General features: G+C 40.6%; 1 protein-coding gene across 5 annotated transcripts in view; it reads left to right on the forward strand.

Annotated features, from left to right (window-relative positions):
- raph1a (Ras association (RalGDS/AF-6) and pleckstrin homology domains 1a) overlaps positions 1-22,891 on the forward strand; it is a 145,482-nt gene that overhangs the window by 105,319 nt on the left and 17,272 nt on the right. For all 5 annotated transcript variants that reach the window (XM_078403546.1, XM_078403547.1, XM_078403545.1 and 2 more), the window contains 7 exons: positions 527-648; positions 2,480-2,545; positions 5,899-6,042; positions 12,369-12,479; positions 14,458-14,556; positions 15,672-15,792; positions 21,303-21,454. In XM_078403546.1, the coding sequence (XP_078259672.1) occupies positions 527-648; positions 2,480-2,545; positions 5,899-6,042; positions 12,369-12,479; positions 14,458-14,556; positions 15,672-15,792; positions 21,303-21,454 (815 nt within the window). The remainder of the gene's footprint in view (positions 1-526; positions 649-2,479; positions 2,546-5,898; positions 6,043-12,368; positions 12,480-14,457; positions 14,557-15,671; positions 15,793-21,302; positions 21,455-22,891) is intronic.

The following is a 22,891-nucleotide window of genomic DNA, read 5'->3' on the forward strand; positions in this document are numbered from 1 at the left end:
AGATGGCTGCCAGATCCGTGCCTCCGCTGAACCCAACGGGTCCGCGCCTGCGCAGTTGGGGCCGGTTGATCTAATACTTACGTAAGATGGCCGCCGGATCCGCGTGTGCGCAGTTGGGGGAGGGTTGTCACCAGGAGGGGGGCGGGACTCGCCCGAGTTACGGGAGTGGCGGCCAATGAGGGAGGGGTAAGGAGAGCTCCTGCTGCTGGCCACCACGATGGCCGCCCAGGGCCGGGGTGAGTGGCTCCCTCTCCCCTTTCCTCTGCCCCCTTGCCCGCCCATGGCCCCGGGGGAGACTCCCCCGGCTGGCAACGGGTCCACGGGTCGTCAGTTGGGGGTAGGGTTGCCGGGCCCACAGGAGAGGTTTGGACCCAACGGGGGTTACAGGGCCCACAGGAGAGGTTTGGATGGAGGGTTGCCGGGCCCGCAAGAGAGCTTTGAACCCAACGGGGGTTGCCGTGCCCACAGGAGAGGTTTGGGCCCAACGTCTAGTATGTTATAAAACCTGTATATTTTACAATTACAGAAAGAATCTTTGAAGATCATGAAAATCTGGTGGAGAACTTGCTGAACTGGACTCGGGACAGTCAAAATAAGCTCATGTTTACTGAACGCATTGAGAAGTACGCTCTTTTTAAAAATCCACAGGTATGTAAAGCTTCCAAGAAAAATGTTCAGTGGCAGATCTGCTTCCTTACTTTGTTCAAAGATCAAACCGCTGAAGGAACCTGGCAGGCCAGGCGATATCTGTGGAGGGAAATGGATAGTCCACGTTTCGGATAAAGTCCCTTCATTTGGACTGGTGGAGTAGAGGGGAAATTCCCAGTGTGAAGTGATGGGGAGGGGTGGGCAAGATCTGGTAAGTAACAAGTGGATCCCAGTGAGGGGGGGTGGGGGGTGTGGATTGGCGGACGGAGTCAGGGTTGGGAGGGGATTGAGGGGAAGGGAAGGGTGGACAAAGCAAGAGGCTTGACAGGGCAACAAAGGATCACACATGATGGAAGCTGATGAGAAAATCAGAGTGGAACCAAATAAGGGAAGGATGGTTGGCAAATGGGAACAGTTGGAGGAAGGGATAGAGAAACCTATAGGGGGTGGGAAGGGATGAAACTGGGTGAAAGGTTCTTGTTGTGGACCGCAACTATTTATTCGACAATGCCATCAAACTATTAAAATTATTTCCAGTCTGCTCTTTATTTGTATTTACTTTAATGTTATTACTAAGTATTTGAATGTAGAGATATCAGTTTAGATGACATTTATAAACCACAAGGGTTTTGCTTTTTCGTTTTATGTTCTATTGCCCAAATGTTCTGACTGCATGCCACCGCTGCTTTGGAGACTTGCCCATGGGAAAGTTTCAGTGCTGTAATGTACCGAAGGCCAGCTGTGTCATATTCTGTCATCTGTCCTTGAGCTTCCTGTCCAGGAAGACTTCCTGCCCGATGGTGATCTTTCATTGTGACAATGTATGCTTTCACCCTCATCTCTGAATCCCCTCTAATTGTAATCTGATCTAAATTTTGGATGCAGTTTATTCTTCCTTGTATAAATGGAATTGAGTATTTCAGCTGAATAAACAAATTTAATATATTGATACGATCTAGACCAATGACTTCAAAATTGCCTTCACGAGCCCTGCAAAATATCTTTACCTCGTACAGCTTGTATTCAGGTGAGGCTGTGAAATGGATTGAAGTACACAGCTTCAGTTGAGAAGTTAATATTAAAACCTCGTGTGATCGATTTGTGATGATTGCATGAGGCTTAAATCTTTGAAGATTTAACAGCCCTCCCAAAACAGACATGCATTTCCAGATCTTCAGCTCTTTGCCTCTCTGGAATTTCTCCCTTCTTAACTTCCGAATACCAAGCATTTGTGGGGCTTGACTTGGTTATCACTGAACCTGCATTGCACATAATCTATATTTCATCCTTATTGATTTAATTTGCATATATTTTAGTGATGAATGTTAATGTTCTGATTATTCAGCAGTGTAGGAAGAGCATTAGTAATTTTTTCAAAATCTGGGACCTCAAAATTTGCAAGAAAGAAATATAAACACTAATAGGGCAGCTTGCATCAGCTTCACTGCCAAGAATCTCAGGCTACATATGCCTCATCAATTACTGTTTGATACCCTAACTCTGCACAAGTACAATCAGACAAAGGCAATCAGACAATACCCTCTCCACGTGCATCACTGAATTGTATTCTTCTGTGCTTCCCTATCACATTCCAGAATGCAGAGCAGTGGATGCAGGCTAGCTGTGGTATCAATGTCTTTCCCAGACAAAGCTCCGAAACCACCTGAACATTGTGGTCTTGCTTGGTGTAAACCAACTTGGTCAACTGCTCTCGGAGCTTGGGACTGCACCGAGTACAGCAGCAGATAACGGGTCGCACTGCATTGATGAACTGCACTGCAGAAACATTTTGAGTATCTTTAACAGTTTTAATGAGTTTTATTTATTACAGAATTATCTACTTGGGAAGAGGGAGAACTCTGAAATGGCAGACAGAAATAAAGAAGCATTGCTTGAGGTGAGTCAGCAGTATAAATTAAGGTTTTGAATTCTTGAAATAATTGAAGTTCATTTGGTATCTGACTATCAGGGTGACCCTTTTCATTCTCAGGCTAATGATTGGCACAATAAATGAAAGAGAAGCTGAAATGAAAAGACAAATATTGCCAATCTGAAACAAAATTCATGCTGAATAGGGACTTGTTTTTGTGATGACTTGAACAATTTACCAGAACCGAATGAAAATCCAGGAAGAAAGCAGTTGGATTTCACAACAGTTTAATAAATTTGAGCTATTGAACCTCGCAGTCAGGCAGTTTCTATGGAGCATGGGGCTTTTCTAGCCAATTATCTTTCATCAGACTGGAAAAATTAGTGATCAAAGGGGAAATGATAACAAAATAAGGTCTTTGCGGTCGGATGTTGAAGGCAATAAATTATGGATGGGATGGTAGTACATGGTGAAATAAGTTGCTAATGGGAATGCAATGAATTTTAAAAAATCATTGTAGAGGAGCAATAACTGGATAATTATCTGAAACAGCAAAACAAAAACACCAGAACTCCAAGGATACTTTCCCGTTGCAACAAAAGTTGCTTTTTGTCCTACTTTTAAAATGTTGTGTTCACTGCTTTTTGGAGTACCTCCTGACCCTGGCCTTCCAGTCATGTGTTATTTATATATTTTTTAATCACACTTCCATTCTGGTCTCTGTCTTTGGACTCCTACGCTGATCCAGAAAAACTCAGCACGAATTACAATAATTACGGTATTTCACTAATTTGATCATTCTTATTTATAATTCCTATGGGCTAATCTGTTAATTTACTTATTTCTTTTTCTCCACCTTTTTCCTTGTACATTCATCCCTTTTACCTTCAAATCTCTCCTATCCACATTACACATCTTTCCTTTTATTTTCTCCTTTTCTTCTCTCTTTCCTAATATCATAAAACATTTTAATCTCAGACTGATGAATGGTCAACTTGGTACATTAACTCTTGTTTCAAATTTGACGAGAGATTTTCGCCAAAAGCCGCACAACTTTCTTTTTATAACTTTTTTTTAATCAGTTGTAGAAAGAAGTGGAATATTCACCGTTACCACCAGATTGACATAAAATTCAGTATCATAAGAGAAAAACTCTTCGCTTGGAAAACTGGCCACATTGAGCCTAATACCAGCATTGAAAGGCCAGTTCAAATTGAGCATTTTATACTTTAGCATTGGAATAGTTCTTGAACATCGCGCTCAGCTGTTCCCTTGCTAGTAGAGAATAGCAATTCTCTACAAAATGTTGGACAAGTAAATTTATGCACAATTATCAATCACTGTACTATCAAAGCCCAAGTTGACCCATTTTCAACATTTCATAGAATTGCAGTAATCAAGGCTATGGTGAAAATTGAGTGCTAGCTTTGCAGATTGAAGTTGGTACATCCATGATGTATGTCATTTTCTTTTAAATTACTGATGCTCTCCATATTCCTAAAAAATGTCTGCTTTCAGTTGAGAACATTTTAATATACGCTATTATAGGATAATATTTCAGGAAGTGATTCCTGGACTTTTTAAATCATACAGATGGTTTGGATTGTCATAGTTAAACTTGAACTTGAATGTTTCTGAATCTCAAATGTTCAGTGTAAGGATTGGTTTCTGAAATTTGAAAACACCTCGGTATGCATGCTTCAAAGAGTAATTTGACATGAATTCACTATGTCTTGACGCTAAGATCAAACATTTTGCTGAATTGTGAAATTATAAATTTGAATATTGAATATATTTTTGTAATGGGAACCTGTTTAAGATAACTCACCTATGCTTTGTAAAGGGACTTTTATTTTATTTTCTCCAGCTTTGGATAGAAAATCTACCACGGCAAAATTTTGTCTTCCCTTTTTCTCATCTCCTGGTGTTTCGGATAAAGATGTTCATTCAAATGCAGCAACCATGCCAGGGCATTCATTCTCTGCAAATTTAAGAAAATAATTAAGTGGTCAATACACCTGTTTATTCTATCTGAGTCTAAATTAGGAATGAGTATTCCCCAAATCCAACTGCCTGTTAAGAATATTGACATGTGCCACATTCACCAGTTCCAGCTGAAGTCCATGAAAACTAACTGTGGTGTTGAAATTCCACCCAGCATTTTGGGTTCATCCACTTTTGTTGCTGCCAATTGACACTAACAGATGTTATTGGTAAAAATGAACTGAAGTGTATGTTGACACATGAATTGCTTGTCATTCCTTCCCATTCTTTACAAAGCACCTTTTCCTGTGTCCCTATGCATGCTTTATATTCGAATGACCTACAGTATTAATGCAGAGACATTCTTCTCTTGTGTACGAAAAATAGGTGATTGTTAAATAGCTGTACTGTTTAAGAAAAATGTTTATTTGCATAAGAGTTTCCTATCCACAGTGAACAGCCACTTGAGCCAAACTTTTCCAAAATTTGCCAAAAATGTTGGCAACAATCAACTCAACAGCATCAGTTAAAGAATGAGTTTTGTTCCTCAATTTAATGTTTCAGGTCAAAAGGTCTTTGACTGTTTCTTCCACAATGCTGCTGAGTCTAATGAGTGTTTCCAGCATTTTCCGATTTTATTTAAGACTCGCAGAGTTAGCATGCAACAAAAGCTTTTCACTCTACCTTGATACACGTGGCAATAAAATTAAACTCAAACTCCCAGTTGGAAAAAATAATTACATTCTCAGAAAAAAACAAGATTAGACTTTTTTTCTTTGCGTTGTCAAGAAGAATTTTATTCTCCCTTACTGAATGTCTCTCTTTAAATCAAGCAAATAAACTTATTCCGAGTTTTGCAGGGGTTCAATGCAATGAAACATTTGCAAGCTCACAAAATTTCAAGAATAGAAAACCTGGATGTAAATTCATTGAATATCTTTTCATTAGATCACTGGGTCTAATAATATGACCCAGCAAAAAACTATTTCAAGGAAAATGTGAGGTGTTGAATTGTCAACTGCTCCGGCAACTTTTCAGCTCGCTTGACCACCTGGGAGCACATTCAAAGGAAATAAGGAACAAGGACAAAACTAATAGGCCAGGAAATTGAAATTTTCTGAGCACATTTGAATAGCTTCAAACATATTCTGAATGAGCCTTGCTCTATGTGCAATGGGTCGCAAGATGTGTTCTCTGAAAAGGTGTAATATTGAATACTCATTGCCAAATTTCTTCATTTGTCTCCATTTTGAAAAGTTGTGACTGTCATGGAATATGTTTTTAAACTGCATGCTGAACCTAGATGCTTGCAGCAGCTCTGGCCAATTAACTCACTGTCCTAGCATCCTAATTTTTGCAGTGCATGAATTAGTTGCTTTGATTTTGTTTTATTATAGGAGTTTTTCTGTGGAAGTTCTGTGACTGTTCCAGAAATTGAGGGTTTGCTGTGGCTGAAGGAAGATGGCAAGAAATCGTGGAAGAAGCGCTATTTCCTGCTCAGAGCTTCTGGAATCTATTATGTCCCTAAAGGAAAGACAAAGGTATAGTTTTTTCAGAGGTCCTTTTTTAAATTATTTAATGGTGTGGCAGCTGAAGTACATCTGCAACAGATCAACAGAAGAATTAATTGCTTCTGGAAAAACACTGCAATAACTCCAGTGACACCTTGGGTTCTGTTTTTGTGATGTTCTTCTCTCTTGCTAACATTGTTGCCTCTCTCTGTGATTGTTTAGAACGATTTTGTATCCAAGCAGGGACCTGCATGTGGTAACTCCATACACCGATCAGCCAAAACATTATGACTACGTGCCTAATATGCTGTTGGTCCTCCATGTGCAGCCCCATACGCAGCAGGGTGCGATGCACTGTGTATTGTGACACATTCTTCCTGTAACCACTATTAAAATTTTCTGTGACTTGTGCCACAGTAGACCTTTTGTCAGTTTGGACCAGTTGGGATATCCTTCGTTGCCCTTGGAGCCTTGGACGCCCAACATCCTGTCGCCGGTTTGTGGTTTGTCCCTCCTCGGACCGCTTTCGGTTGGTACTCACCACTGCTGACCAGGAGCACCACATAAGCCTTGCCGTTTCAGAGATGCTCTGACCCAGTTGTCTGGCCATAACAATTTGGCCTTTGTCAAAGTCGTTCAGGTCTTTACTCCTGCCCATTTCTCCTGCATCCAACACATCAACTTCAAGAATTGACTGTTTACTTGCTGCCTAATATATCCCATCCCTTGACAGGTGCCATTGTAACAAGATAATCAATGTTAATCACTTCGCCTGTCAGTGATCATAATGTTTTGGCGGATCGGTGTAAGCTTTTTCAGGAAAGATGATTTGGAGACAAGAGGGGGCTCATCTAATCTGAAGAAGATTATCATTTTAGTTTATCTGGATATTCTGAAATACATTATAAATTCATAAGACATAAGAATGGAATTGAGCCATTCGGCTCATCGAATCTACTCCATCATTCAATCATGGCTGATCTATCTTTCCCTCGACCCCATTCTTCTGCCTTCTCCCCGTAACCTTTCACACCCTTACTAGAGCCGTCAAATGTTCATCATACGTTAACCCAATCATCCCTGGGATCATTCACCGAAACCACCTCTGGACCTCTGTCGAACACCATCATACCCATCCTCAGATATGGGGCCTAAAACTGCTCATAATTAAGACACCTTGTGTAAAAGGTGAGGATTTGATGCAGTTCTTGCTGTCGACGCCAAAAAGGGAAGTTAAAAGGAAAAAAAAAGATGCAGGATTAACGGACAGAATAATTTTACAATCTGGTTTTGCAAAAAGAAATCATGCATAAAGTTAGAATGGGGTCTTTTTTTTAAATGTTTGGCCCAATATGTGAAGCTCCCGACTGATACTTGAATAGTGTTTCAACATCAAATTCACAAAGGACTTGGATGTACTCAAGCAGTTAGCATCTGTGGAGGGAATGGTTAGGCATCCTGAAGAAGGGTCCTGACCCAAAATGTCCCCTATCCATTCCTTCCACATGCCTACCCAAAGAGTTCCTCCAGCACCTTGTGTTTTCTTCAAATTCCAGCATTTTCATTTCTTTGTGCCATTAAAATCAGATTGCTCTGAAGCCCCACTATATTGTTCATCGCTTCCTGCATAATAACACATTGAATGGGCGGTCACTCATTGACAGACCGAAAAGGAAAGTATTAATAATAGGGAACAGTATAGCTAGAGGGTTAGAGACCATTCTCTGCATTGGTAGCATGAGTTCTGAAGTCCGAGTTGTTTGCCCGGAGCCAGGGCTAGGGAATCTGTTCAGGACTGAAGAGGATGAGAAATGAGAAAGGAAATACGCAATTATAATTATCCAGATGAGAACCAGTGACATAGGTCGGATAAGGAAGGCAGTTCTGCTGAAATAATATAAGTAACCAGGGTGCAAATTAAAAAGCAGAACCACAATGTTAATCTCTGGATTAGATCATGGTATTAAAATATAATGACTGATCTCTACTGGATGAACTCAATACCTTGTATGTTCATTTTGAATTGACAAAGTTACATCTCAGAGTGTCCTCCCATCTCTTTCTGGCTCTGTCTCATATATGTCAGTGGGAGAAGGTGGATTTGCTTTTATGAGTATAAACTCTCGGAAAGTGGCTGGCCCGGATGGAGTCCCTGGACACCTCGTGCTTCAGTCAACTAGCCACAATTTTCACCATTTTTAACTCCTCACTTCAACAGTTTACTGTCTCCATCTGCTTCAAGGAAACCCACATCATTCTAGTCCCCAAGAAATATCAAGTGACCTGGTTCAAGAATTATTGCCTAGTAGCTCTAACATCGACCATAATAAAGTACTTTAAATGATTTGTTATGGCCCACATCTGTGTCAGTCTTCCTGACAATTTAGATCCCTTGCAATTTGCATGCAAGAAAAAAAGATTTATGGAGAATGTTTTCTCTCTTGTACATTATTGAGCTCTGGATCACCTTGACAATAAGAACATCTGTATCAGGATGTTATTAATTGACTACAGTTTGACCTTCAAAACCATAAGACCAAATAAGTTCATCTCTAAAGTTTTGGACCTTGGCCTTGAGGCCTCCATCTACAAATGGCTTCTGATTTTCTAACCTCAGTTGTTCAAATATTGTCATAACATTTCCTCCACGCTGACCCTGAATACTGGTGCTTCTCTGGGTCATGTGCTTTTCCCCTTGCTCTACTCCCTGTATACCCATGTCTGTGGTGCTGAATACAATGCCAAATCAACCATTACGTTTGCTGATGACACTGCTGCTGTCGGCTAGATCAGTGAGATTGGTGTCAGGACAACAACCTAGCCCTTAACATCAGCAATACAAAAGAGTTGGTTATTGATATAAGGAGTGAGAGTCAACAGAGTCAAGTGTGTTAATTTTTTTTGTTGCACTAGATATGAACTAGAACATTGAATTACTTGCTGCAGCTTTACTGGCAACAAAAAAAATTAATATATGATAAATTATCAGTTATTCTAAGTAAACTAAACCATGATAACATAGAGCAACTATAGTAATTGCAAGTCCGTCGTAGTTTGGTGCTGAGGTAGATTTGAAAGCAGCCCTGTCTTTGTCAATGGAGCTGCTGTACAGATGGTCAATAGCTATCCATATCACCAGTAATCTCACCTGGTCCCTTCACACTGATGATGGGATTGGGGAAGCACGTTGGCATATTTACTATTGTAAACATTTGAGAAACTTTGGTTTGTCTAAGAGGATTCCCTGAACCTCAGATACCAAAGAAAGTATTCTGATGGGATGCATCTCAGGCTGGTATTACGACTGCATTGTTTGTGACTGCCTGAACCTGCATAAAGTGGTGAACACAGCTCAGTCTACCAGAGGCTTGTCACTACCATCCAGTACATATTCATAGTGTGTAGCATCGGGAAGGCTGGATGTGTTGTCAAGGATGCCTATCACCCTGACCATTCTTTTTTTCTCGCTTCTATCTTCTGGGAAAATCATAATCATACTTTATTAGCCAAGTATGTTTTGTAACATACGAGAAATTTGATTTGCCATACAGTCATACCAATAAAAAGCAACAAGACACACAAAATAAATTTTAACAGAAACATCTACCACAGTGACTCCTACATATTCCTCATTGTGATGGAAGGCGAAAAAAAGTTCAATCTCTTCCCTCCTTTGTTCTCCCGCGGTCGGGGGCCTCAAGTCTTCCGTGGACGGGGCGATTTTGGCTCCCGTAGCCGGCGGTCGGGCCCTCCGCGCCGAGCTATCAGACCCTGGGTCGGGGCTAGTCGAACCATTTGCAACTTTGGAGCTTCCCGACATCAGTCTCTACCCAAAACCTGCGAGCTCCTCGATGGTGAAATCCACAGACAACGGTTGGAGCGTCGATCCCAGGCAAGGGATCACAGGCTCCGATGGTCAATTCACGTCCCCGCGGTGGGGCTCAAAGGCAGTCTTGAGCAAGGCCTCAGCTCCATGATGTTAGGCCGCAGAGCGACTGGAGATACGATTCGGAAAACAATCGCATCTCCAGCAAGGTGAGAGATTGGAAAAAAAGTTTCCCCCGACACCCTCCCCCACCCCCCACATAAAACGAACCAGAGAACATTAACACAAACTTTTTAAAACACACTAAAAATAACAAAAAAGACGAAAAGACAGACAGACTGTTGGCGAGGCTGCCATCGCTGACAGCGCCACCTGGTGAAAATATACAAGGTCTTGTAAGTTCAGATTTCCAGACTTAAGAACAGTTTATTTACCAATGCTATCTTATTCCTGACCCATTCACTTTTCACAACCAGTTCTTGGAGGTGCTGCCACGCACTCTTTCTCTTAACTCCACCTTATTCGATTGTTCCATTATTGTACTTTAATATCTTTTTGCATTACTCTGGATTGCACTACAATCTTGCATCATTCTGCTACTTTGCACTTGTATATATTATTGTATATATCATTAATGTATCATTACTGTTTACTCTGATCTTCATATGAACAAATCATTTAATTGCACCCTGGTATTAGAATAAACTTAACTGAATAAAATTAGAGAATTGAATGTCTCTCTCAAAGATTGGCATGGGAGAAATTTATTTCAATTTTCGAGGTGCTGGCATCAGTACTGGAGAAATAGGGACCTGCTCCTTTGGGATGGGCGTCACTTGAATTGTGGTTAGACTAATATCCTTGCAAATCAAATAACCGGGGGTGCAGATACGATGTTAAACTAAATAATGGCGATGGATCTGGTCAGGGGATATGTAGAAACTTTAAGAGAATGGACAATTTACACAATAGACAATGGGATTTAGAGTCTGTCAAAAGGAGATAACGCATATAAACATAAGAATGCAATGCCAACACTGAATGGGCTTATCTGAATGTCAGCAGCATTCATAGCCAGGAAATAAATTAATGGTACAAAGATAAATGTGTTAAATGTGGTTGCAAAGTGGCTAAGGTTGGGAATTAAATATTCCTGGATACTTAATTTTCAGAGGATCCAGGCAAAATGGATAATGAGGTCAATAGCTCTGATGTTATAGAATGGGATGTGTAGCCGGGAGGAAGGATCTTAGATCAGAGATTTGAGATGGTGTACGTGGAGTTTTAGGTAGCATCAACATTATGCAATGCTAGAGATAATTAAATGCAATTAGAGCAAGTAATATTGAGCCGATATATTGACGTGGATAGAGGACTCATTAACGGACAGTGAGCAAAGAGTAGCAATAAATTGGTGATATTTGGACTGGCAGGTTGTGACCAATGAGATGCTACTATTATCTTTGTTGGGGGCCCTGCAATTCACAATCTGTATCAATGATGCGCATGAGGGATCAAGCGTAATGTGTCTGATCTACTAGTGCCTGAAAAAATTCAAATACTCCTCTGAGACTCATGACTGAGATGAGGCTTTAAAATACAAATTCTCAAGCAGTCACAACTCTTAAAACAATGTCTTTGAATATTTTTATGAGATGGGTTCTTGATCAGGATTGGTAAGTTACTGTGGGTAGACAGGAACATAGAGTGAGGTTCTGTAGGAAAATAACTGCAGATGCTGGTACAAATCAAAGGTATTTATTCACAAAATGCTGGAGTAACTCAGCAGGTCAGGCAGCATATCAGGGGAGAATGAATGGGTGACGTTTCAGGTCGAGACCCTTCTTCAGTGATGTCAGGGGGCGGGACAAAGGAAGGATATAGATGGAGACAGGAAGATAGAGGGAGAACTGGGGAGGGGAAGAGAGGGACAGCGGAACTATCTAAAGTTGGAGGTCAATGTTCATACCGCTGGGCTGCAAGCAGCTCCTCATATAAGGTGCTGTTCCTCCAATTTCCGGTGGGCCTCACTATGGCCCTGGAGGAGGCCCATGACAGAAAGGTCAGACTGGGAGTGGGAGGGGGAGTTGAAGTGCTCAGCCACCGGGAGATCAGGTTGGTTAAGGCAGACTGAGCGAAGGTGTTGAGCAAAACGATCGCCGAGTCTGCGTTTGGTTTCGCCAAAGTGAGTGAGGTTCTGATCATTTTAGCCTTAATCCTATGAAGTGGCAGAGTAGGGCAAAGTGGTCTACCCACCCTCCTAATTCATATGCTTCTATACTTTTGAGAAATGATCAGCAAAGAAGTAGCAGTTTTTTTAATGATTGTTTGTTGATAAGATACTGCATCAGTGACCTCCGGGTGTACATTTCAACCACCACTTTAGAGAAAGACCTTTCACTTAGGAATATGAAAGTTTGGTTTCCTTTTCCTCTTTCCTTGCCCAGACAAATGTACCTATTTATCATTAGAAGTGGTTTCACTATATATTTGAAAATATTGAAGACACTGGTACAATTTTGTTTTCCAGACCTCTCGGGACTTGGCATGTTTCATTCAGCTAGACCACATGAATGTGTACTATGGCCAGGATTATCGAAGCAAGTACAAGGCCCCGACAGACTACTGCTGTGCACTTAAGGTGAGATGTTGAGCTAAGTTTTAAATTATTTTCATTCTGTGGGGTAGGCCAGTCAGCTCTTTGAGTTTACTTGTCCAGTTGGTTAGGTAATGTTTATTTTGCACTTCAGCATCTGAGAATGAGAAAATAAATGCTTTGGCTAAGATACAGTCTTACACCACTAGTATTGTTATTTGGCCATTTAGAACATAAATATTGGCATTCCAACAGTGACTTGGCAATCATTGGGAAAAAAAATCACCCAAGTTAGGAGGTTGCAGGGTGACTTGGACAGATTGAGTGAGTGGGCAGATGCAGTATAATGTAACTAAAAGTGAGGTTACCACTTTGGCGGCAAAAATAAGGAGGCAGATTATTATCTCAATGGTGTCAGATTAGGTAAAGGGAAGTGCAACAAGACCTTGGTACACCAGTCACTGAATGTAAGCGTGCAGGAACCGCAGGCAGTGAAGAAAGCTAATGGCATGTTGGCATTCATAATGAGAGGATTTGAGTACAGCAGCAAATAAGTCCTTCTGCTGTTGTATAGGGCGCCTGTGAGACCACATCTGGAGTATTGTGTGCAGTTTTTGTCTCCTAATTTGAGGAAGGACGTCCTTGCTATTGAGGCAGTGTAGCGTAGGTTCACAAGGTTGGAAAGACTGGGCTTGTATTCACTGGAGTTTAGAAGGATGAGAGGGGATCTTATAGAGACGTATAAAATTATAAAAAGGCTAGACAAGCTCGATGCAGGAAAAATGTTCCCAATGTTGGGGGAGTCCAGAACCAGGGGACACAGTCTAAGAATTAAGGGGAGGTCATTTAAAACTGAGGTGAGAAGAAACTTTTTCACCCAGAGAGTTGTGAATTTGTGGAATTCTCTGCCACAGAAAGCAGTGGAGGCCAATTCACTAGATGAATTTAAGAGAGAGTTAGATGGAGCTCTAGGGGCTAATGGAGTCAAGGGATATGGGGAGAAGGCAGGCTTAGTTACATGATCACACTGAATGAGGTGCTGGCTCGAAGGGCCAAATGGCCTCCTCTTGCATCTATTTTCTATGTTTCTAAATGTAAATGTCAATCTGAGTTTCATGGATTGGGACAGAATTGCTATCTGGTTTATTTACAGTTTTATTTCTACTTCCACTTGTTTAAATGAAAGTTCAGCCACATGGTCTAACAATCTTTTGTCCTTTCATATCCAGCCTCATTTATTCCATTACTTAAGACTGTCTGTTCCCTTACATCTGCCACCATTACATCCTGCCCAGTTGCCACAATTACATCCGGCCCTGTTCTCGTGTAAATTATATTTTAGCATAAACAATAAATTCAACCCATGTTGAAAGCCACCAATGCAGAGCCCACAGCTCTGATTTGTGCTCTTTAGCACAAGATTTGGCTACATTGATCCATGTTCACATTTTTGCCACTTTCTGTTAACTGTTTTTCTCTCTATCATTATTAAACCACCGTCCTTGACACCTATAATTTATTCCCTCACAGATCCCCCCAGTACTCCTTGACCTTTCTATTCGCATCCCAAGCATTATCTTAGATAAGCCTATAGTTTCCCACTAAAAGGTTTACAGTGGCATTCGTCTTTCCTCCTGGCAGCCAGCAACCCTGTTTTCTCCATCTTTTTTTTTCTTGCAAACTCCTCTCTGATAACTAACATGTCCAATGTGGTTAATGGTGTCTTTCATCTTCTCGCCCAACTTTGACTGAACTGTCTGTGCTTATTTATTCAAGATGCATTCATTCTGAACAGGGTGACCACCCTCCTCTATTTGGATGGGGCAAACTTGGTGGATTCTTGTGGGTTTAACATTTGTCCTCCAGCCTCCAGGCCTTGACAAGCATTATTCTTTATTGGCTCACTGGAGGAAGGTTGTTCTTGAGACTAATGATTGGAGCACCTTGTTGGGGGAAGTGACGGTGACTTTCTTTTACAGTTTTGTATGTTTCCACTGTGATGAATAAAAGTTTTGTTTTGCAGCATCCTCAGATTCAGAAGAAGTCTCAATATATCAAATACCTCTGCTGTGATGATGTCAGAACTCTTCACCAATGGGTGAATGGCATTCGTATTGCCAAGGTAACTAGTTAGTCAGATGAATGCTGTGTTTTTCTTCATCTTTAAGTGGAGCAGAATAGTTCACGATGTGGCCTCTTTTGCATCAGTGAGACAAAGCAATGACAAGGTGATTGTTTCGCCAAACACGCGTTTAGTCTGCCAAGGCCCTCTGGGTCTCCTGATTGGAATGGGATTGGGAGTCATTTTAACTCCCAATCCCATTCCAATACTGATTTTTCTGTCTTGGGACCCCCAATGCCAGAGTGAGGCCGTACGCAAACTGGAGGAACACCACAAATATTTCACTTGGGTAGCTTACAACCCAATGATATAAACATTGAATTCTCAAATTTTAGGTAACTAACCTACAAAGATGCCTCCCCTTGCCTCTCTCATGCCCCCTTTTTTTCCATCTCTATTTTCCTTGCCCCACCTGTACAAGCACCTATTTCTCATTTTCTTCTTTCTCCTGCCCCTTCTATCAATTTTCCCTCCTCTGGCTTTACATTTCTTGCCTCTTCTATGGTATCTCACATTTTTTGTCTTTTCAGCTCTGGCCTCAATCCAGCCATCTGCCAATCACAAAACCCTCTCATCTGATTCAACTATCACTTGTCAGACTTTGCCCCGCCCCACCTCTCTTCCAGCTTTCTCTCCCTCCGCTCCCACCTGCCCACTTTCTAGCTCTTCTCCCTCTCCCCCCCCCCCCCCCCCCACTACAAGCAGTCTGAAGAAGGGTCCCACTGGTAACATTGCTTATCCATGTTCTCCAAAGGTGCTGTCTGACTTGCTGAGTTACTGCAGCACTCCGTCTGCTTTTTTTTTGTAAACTAGCATCTTCAGATCTTTGTGTCTGTAAAATTAAACTTGGTTGCTCACCACACCTGAAAATTTAAAATCTGTCACTATCAATGTGAAAGAGTACTTTGTTTGTCTTATTAAACAATCCTAGTTGTCATGATGAGATTTGGATATATCTGAATCAATAGTAAGCTTTGGGATTGTTAGTCCAATAACATATGTTTGTGTACCTCTTTGGAAATGCACAGATGCTGACATGGTAATCTATTCATAATAATTAATTATTATTTATCAATTAATGATCAGTAATTATTCTTTTCAATTTTGTTCATCAGTATGGAAAACAGTTATATGACAACTATCAAGATGCTTTGAAACGGGCTGAAGCTGCATATGAATGGTCATCACTGTCCAGTGCAAGTATGAAATCTGGATCCAGTTCTTCCAGTTTGCCCGGTAAATTGATTTCTGTGCTTATCTTTAATTTTTGTACCCACTTCTGCTGCAAATGATTCTCGTGGACTGTAGGTGTCACAAGATCTAGATGCCAAACAAATTCCTAGGCTTATGTCAATGCAGATAATATCAACAGGAAATTCCTTAACTGATGGAATAAGACATCTTTGTTGCTATTAATGTTGTACAGGGCCCTGGTGAGACCACATCTGGAGTATTGTGTGCAGTTTTGGTCTCCTAATGTGAGGAAGGACATCCTTGCTATTGAACTAGTGCCGTGTAGGTTCATGAGGTTAATCCCCGGGATGTCATATGAGGAAAGATTGGAAAGACTGGGCTTGTATTCACTGGAGTTTAGAAGGATGAGAGGGGATCTTATAGAGATGTACAAAATTATAAAAGGACTGGATAAGGTAGATGCAGGAAAAATGTTCCCAATGTTGGGGGAGTCCAGAACCAGGAGCCACAGTCTAAGAATAAAGGGGAGGCCATTTAAAACTGAGGTGAGAAGAAACTTTTTCACCCAGAGAGTTATGAATTTGTGGAATTCTCTGCCACAAAAGGTAGTGGAGGCCATTTCACTGGATGAATTTAAGAGAGAGTTAGATAGAGCTCCAAGGGTTAGTGGAGTCAAGGGATATGGGGAGAGGGCAGGCACAGGTTACTGATTGTGGATGATCAGCCATGATCATAATGAATGGCAATGCTGGCTCGAAAAGCCAAATGGTCTCCTCCTGCACCTATTTTTCTATATTGCTATGAAAGAAATAAAAACTGATATGTGCAGAAACATTTTTGCCTTGGGCATATATTTTAAAGGCATGCTATAAATAATCTATAATGTGCATACCACATGGAAAATAGATTCTGCAACGAAAGAAATTGAATAGATGAGCTGTCTCATTACGTAACATATTTATCTATTTATGTTTTGCATAGCTCATTTGATGGTTTCAAGGTGATTGCAGAGTATTGTTAGCAGATGGTGGGTGGGAGGGAGTTGTTTCATCCTTGCATTTACTGATTAAGCTTGGATGTTAAGTTTCCAAATAGTTCTCTGATTAAAATGTTTGAGTTTCCTTGAATTTTCCTTAGAAAATTGGAAGATTGTTAATACATGCATTCAGAATTGGATTAAGCAGGAACTGAATATATAGACTGGATAATGTGGACAAGTGCAGAGCAGCAGAATGGTGCACGACTATAGTGCAATCTGAAGTAGTGCAAAAAAACAGTATAATAATGAAATAACTGAATGAGGTAGAGTTAAGAATAAGAGTTTGTGGCTGCACCTCTGGGAAGGGTGTATAAAAGACATGATTGGTTCAGGAGTCTTATAGCAGTGGGAAAGAAGCTGTGCTTAATTCTGGAGTTTTCAAGCTCCTGTATCTTCTCCCTGAAGAAAGAAATGTGAATGTCAGTGGCAGGCATTCTTGATGATATTTCTATCCTTCCTGATGCAACGCACTATGAAGTTGGACTGGATGGAAGGATGTGATGAGTCTGTGATGGGACTAGGTAGTATTCAGCACTCTCTGCAGGTTCGGGTAGTGAAGGGCGTAGTCGTTGTCATACCAGGCTAGGATGTATTTATTGTAGCGCATCTGTAGAATTTGAGCGAAACCTCGGACATGCCAAATAATCTCGGGTGCCTCAGAAAGTAAATATGATGATGTTCTTCTTGATTGCCACATTAATATGAAGGGACCAGGTTAGGTTGCTGGTGGTGTGGATACCATTGCTACATCAACTTCATTGACGAGGGCATGGTTGTGTTGACCCCCTCGTGTTATTAGGGCAATAATCAAATCTTGTCTTGCTGATGTCAAATGGCAAGGTTGTGTTCTGACACGATGCAACAAGGTTCTCAATCTCTTTCCTGTACATCGTCTAATAGAGTCATACAGTGTGGAAACAGGCCCTTCGGCTCAACCTTTTCACGCCGACCAACATGACCCATTTACACTAGTCCCACCCGCCTGCACTTGGCCCATAAACCTCTAAATCTATCCCATTTATGAACCTGACCAATTGTCTCCTAAATTTTGTGATAGTACCTGCCTCTACTACCTCCTCTGGCAGCTTGTTCCATATACCCTTTGTATTAAAAAAAATTACTCCGAAGGTTCCTATTAAATCTTTCCCCTTCACCTTAAGCCTATGAGCTCTGGTTCTCAATTCACCGACCCTGGCCAAACACACTGTACATTTACCCGATCTGTTCCTCTCATGATTTTGTACACCTCTATAAGATCACCTATCATCGTCCTGTGCCCCAAGGAATAAAGTTCAACCTGTTCAACCTCTCCCATTGCGCAGGCCCTGGAATCCTAGCAACATCCTCGTAAATCCTTTCTGCACCCTTTCCTATAACATCTTTCCCATAACATAATGACCAAAATTGAACACAATATCTACAGTGTTCTCCATAATGTGTGGGACAAAGACCCATCATTTATTTATTTGCCTCTGGACTCCACAATTGGAGATTGGTAACAGAAAAAATCACATGCGGATCAAGTGCATATTGTCCGATTTTATTAAAGGCCATTTTTATACATTTTGGTTTCACCATGTAGAAATTACAGCTGTGTTTATACATAGTCCTCTCATTTCAGGGCACCATAATGTTTGGGACACATGGCTTCACAGGTGTTTGTAATTGCACAGATGTGTTTAATTGCCTCCTTATAACAGGTATAACAGAGCTTTATTTGTCGTTCGGTACCGAAGTACCGAACAAAACTACATAGCAGTCATAGAAAAAAAAAAAGAACACAAGACACATAACCCCAACACAAACGTCCATCACAGTGACTCCAAACACCCCCTCACTGTGATGGAGGCAACTTAATGCAGGTATAAGAGAGCTCACAGCACCTAGTCTTTCCTCCAGTCTTTCCATCACCTTTGGAAACTTTTATTGCTGTTTATCAACATGAGGACCAAAGTTGTGCCAATGAAAGTCAAAGAAGCCATTATGAGACTGAGAAACGAGAATAAAACTGTTAGAGACATCAGCCAAACCTTAGGCTTACCAAAATCAAATGTTTGGAATGTCACTCGGAAGAAAGAGAGCACTGGTGAACTTACTAATCACACAGGGACTGGCAGGCCAAGGAAGACCTCCACAGCCGATGACAGAAGAATTTTTTCTATAATAAAGAAAAATCCCCAAACACCTGTCCGACAGATCAGAAATACTCTTCAGGAGTCAGGTGTGGATTTGTCAATGACCACTGTCCGCAGAAGACTTCATGAAGAGAAATACAGAGGCTACACAGCAAGATGCAAACCACTGGTTAGCCGCAAAAATAGCATGGCCAGGTTAGTTTGCCAAGTACTTAAAAGAGCAACCACAGTTCTGGAAAAAAAGGTCTTGTGGACAGGTGAGGTGAAGATTAACATATCAGAGTGATGACAAGAGCAAAGTATGAAGGAGAGAAGGAACTGCCCAAGACCCAAACATACCACTCATCTGTGAAACACTGTGTTTGGGGTGTTATGGCTTGGGCATGTATGGCTGCTGAAGATACTGGCTCACTTATCTTCATTGATGATACAACTGCTGATGGTAGTAGCATAATGAATTCTGAAGTATATAGACACATCCTATCTGCTCAAGTTCAAACAAATGCCTCAAATCTCATTGGCCGGCAGTTCATTCTACAGGCAAGACAATGATCCCAAACAAACTGCTAAAGCAACAAAGGAGTTTTTCAAAGCTAAAAAATGGTCAATTCTTGAGTGGCCAAGTCAACCACCTGATCTGCACCCAATTGAGCATGCCTTTTATATACTGAAGAGAAAACTGAAGGGACTAGCCCCCAAAACAAGCATAAGCTAAAGATGGCTGCAATACAGGCCTGGCAGAGAAGTCACCCAGCAACTGGTGATATCCATGAATCGCAGATTTCAAGCAGTCATTGCATGCAAAGGATATGCAACAAAATACTAAACATGACTACTTTCATTTATATGACATTGCTGTGCCCCAAACATTATGGTGCCCTGAAATAGGTGGACAATGTATAAATACTGCTATAATTTCTACGTGAAACCAAAATGTATAAAAATGGCCTTTATTAAAATCTGACAATGCGCACTTTAACCACATGTGATTTTTTTCTATCACAAATCTCATATTGTGGAGTATAGAGGCAAATAAATAAATGATGGATCTTTGTCCCAAACATTACGGAGGGCACTGTAAATGAGGCCTCACCAATGTCTTATTCAACTGTAACATGGCCTCCCAACGTCTGTACTCAATGCTCTATCTGATAAAGGCCAATGCACCAAAAGCTTTTTTGACCATCCTATCTGCATGTGTTGCCACATTCAAGGATCTACGTACCTGCATTCTCAGATCGCTCTGCCCTACTATTCAGTGTGTAGGTCCTGCCCTTGTTAGACTTCCCAAAATGCAACACCTGGCATTTCTCGGTATTAAATTCCATCAACCATTCCTCAGACCACCTTCCCAACTGATCAAAATTCTGCTGCAATTTTTGATTACCATGTTTACTATCTACAATACCATTTTTGTGTCTCACCGTTGTTGTTGATCCAATCACTATGGTGGAATCATTCGCAAACTTAAGGATCGAGTTGGAATTATACTTGGCCACACAGTCATTGATGTACAGTGAGTAAAGCAAGGGACTGAGCACAGAACCCTGTGGGCACCAGTGTTGAGGTTCTGGGTGAAGGAAATGTTATGACCAGTTCAAATTGTCAGGTCTGCCAATCAGGAAGTCCAAAAACCAGTTGCATGCAGATAGAGCTCCCTGGGCAAGGTCTGGAAGTTTAGAGACGAGCTTATTTGTTATTATGGCGTAGAAGGCTGTTTCAGTCAATGAGTCTAAATTCATGACTTTGTAGATAATTACCAAGTTTGAAGATTTGATAGTAGACTGAGGGTAGTTTGGAGAGATATGGGCAGAATTAATTACTTGGCTGTTTTTTTTAAAAGCAGCTGTTAGAAGTCAGAAATAAAAACTGAAAATATTGGCAAGGCTGCATTTGCAGCAAATTAAACGGATTTAACCTTTCATCGGAATGTGAGTGAATGAATGAATGAATAAGTTTATTGGCCAAGTATGTGCATATACAAGGAATGTGCCTCGGTGCTCCGCTCACAAATTACAACACAAGTTGAAGCGTTTGGATGGATGGTTAGAGTTGGTTAAATGGGGGCTTGGCTTGGCTGGCAGTCTAAATATATTTTTCAGCTATTTGATGAGCGGGTTATGTATGGCCTTGCCCCGTGATGGCATTATGCAGCACAAAGTTCTATTGCTACATTGGGCGACTCCATTTTGAGTCTGAATTCCTTCTCCAAGCAAATTCACCATGCCTAATCTGCAAAAAAATAAGTACAAACTTAGAATCAAAACCTCAGTCTCTGTCTCAAATTATTAGAATGTGTGTTAGTTTATTTAAAGTCTCAAGCTGTTTGCATATCAGGAATTCAGTTGATGTAATTCAAATTTATCTTTATTTTGCAGAATCCCATTCAAATCATTCGAATCAGTCAGACAGTGGTGTTTCTGACTTGCAATCTACGGGTCATGTTCGCTCTCAAAGTATTGTCAGCTCCATCTTCTCAGAAGCTTGGAAAAGGGGCACACAATTGGAGGAGCAACAACAGCACTCCAAGGTAAGAGAAAGTAATTTACCCTTCTGAATCAGAAAGAAAAAACACTTTAATTCTTCTTCAACTTGAATGATAAGATTATTTATGGCTACTAAATCATAAGAGACAGGAAAAAGAATTAAAACTACGAGCTGATCTTTTACGCCAAACAACGGGGAATGACTGGAGTAAGCAATGTTTCCAATCTTGTTCTGAGAATTTGCCATTTGGCAGTTATACCTATATATTATTTTTTCCTTGGCTTATTGCAATAAAGTGCAGAATAAGGTGAAGGACGTGTACCTCACCTTTTGATGATGCATTATCATTTTACCAATTCAAACAGCAGCTTTATTTCTAAGACTCCACTTTGTATTCCCTCACCACCTCATTTGGCCATACACAATCATAATTTTTGTAATTAAATCATTCCTACATTCAACCTTATCTGCTACATCTTTCTTCCCCACCTCCTCCACCTTAACTAGATTTTATATTTTTTTATTTCAAAATTTTCTCACTGGTCATTGTCTGGAAATGTTAACTCTAAATCTTCCTCCATCTTCCAACAGACTAGAGCAGCATTTTCAATATATTCTGCTTTTTTCATAGTTTCCATTTTTGTAGGATAACAAGCCTTCATTATATTTCATTCCCACTCCATACAACAAGAAAAGAAAAAAAGCTATTTTTAATTCTCATAGTTGAGTAGAACAGACGTTAAAAAAAAAAAGCATACAAAAATATTTTTAAAAGTGGCATGCCAGGGATGAAAAGATGAGAGAGAGAAAAACTGATACGTCATTGACAGAAAACTAGTTCTACTGCCTGTACAGCATAAACCATCTCTTTGACCATTCCTTGTTTTGGGTCCAGTTGTCACTGTAAAAACAAAGTTTATGACTGTGGTCTGTGTTTCCAACAGCCTGAAAATGGTCCCATTTTTCTGTTACCTTTAGGAATTGTCTTGTGCAGAAACAGACTAGAAAATACATACAAACCTCCTTTTTGCTCTGATCAGAAAAAAACAACTTCTGCCGTATAACTAATTTCCCCATCCGTTAGTTAAGTTTCCTGTACAAGGTCTTGACATCTTTTCTGACCACTGTGGTCTTACTATGATTCATAAAGCTTTGACTTCCCTTTTTTTATACTCTGTTTCCATAAAAAACAAGAATCCTATTCTTTTTGAGAATCCTAATCGGCCTCATTTTGTCGCCTTCTAAGGTCTGTATTTGTGAACCCTCGGATCACTTATGTACTGCACCCCCATTAAATCAGTAACATTCAATTTGTATTTCTTTTTTTCATTTTAAAAGTGTTCCCTGCATTAAATTTCACATCATATGTCTATCCATTTCACAATATCTCGCAGTAATCCAAACAGCATATTATATTTTCATTTAAAGTGAATAAGATCAGAGTATGATTGCAGCTAATTATTATTCTTCACTCGGACTT

This window comes from Rhinoraja longicauda, chromosome 8 (assembly GCF_053455715.1).
Source record: "Rhinoraja longicauda isolate Sanriku21f chromosome 8, sRhiLon1.1, whole genome shotgun sequence".
In the NCBI taxonomy this organism is placed as follows: Eukaryota; Metazoa; Chordata; class Chondrichthyes; order Rajiformes; family Arhynchobatidae; genus Rhinoraja; species Rhinoraja longicauda.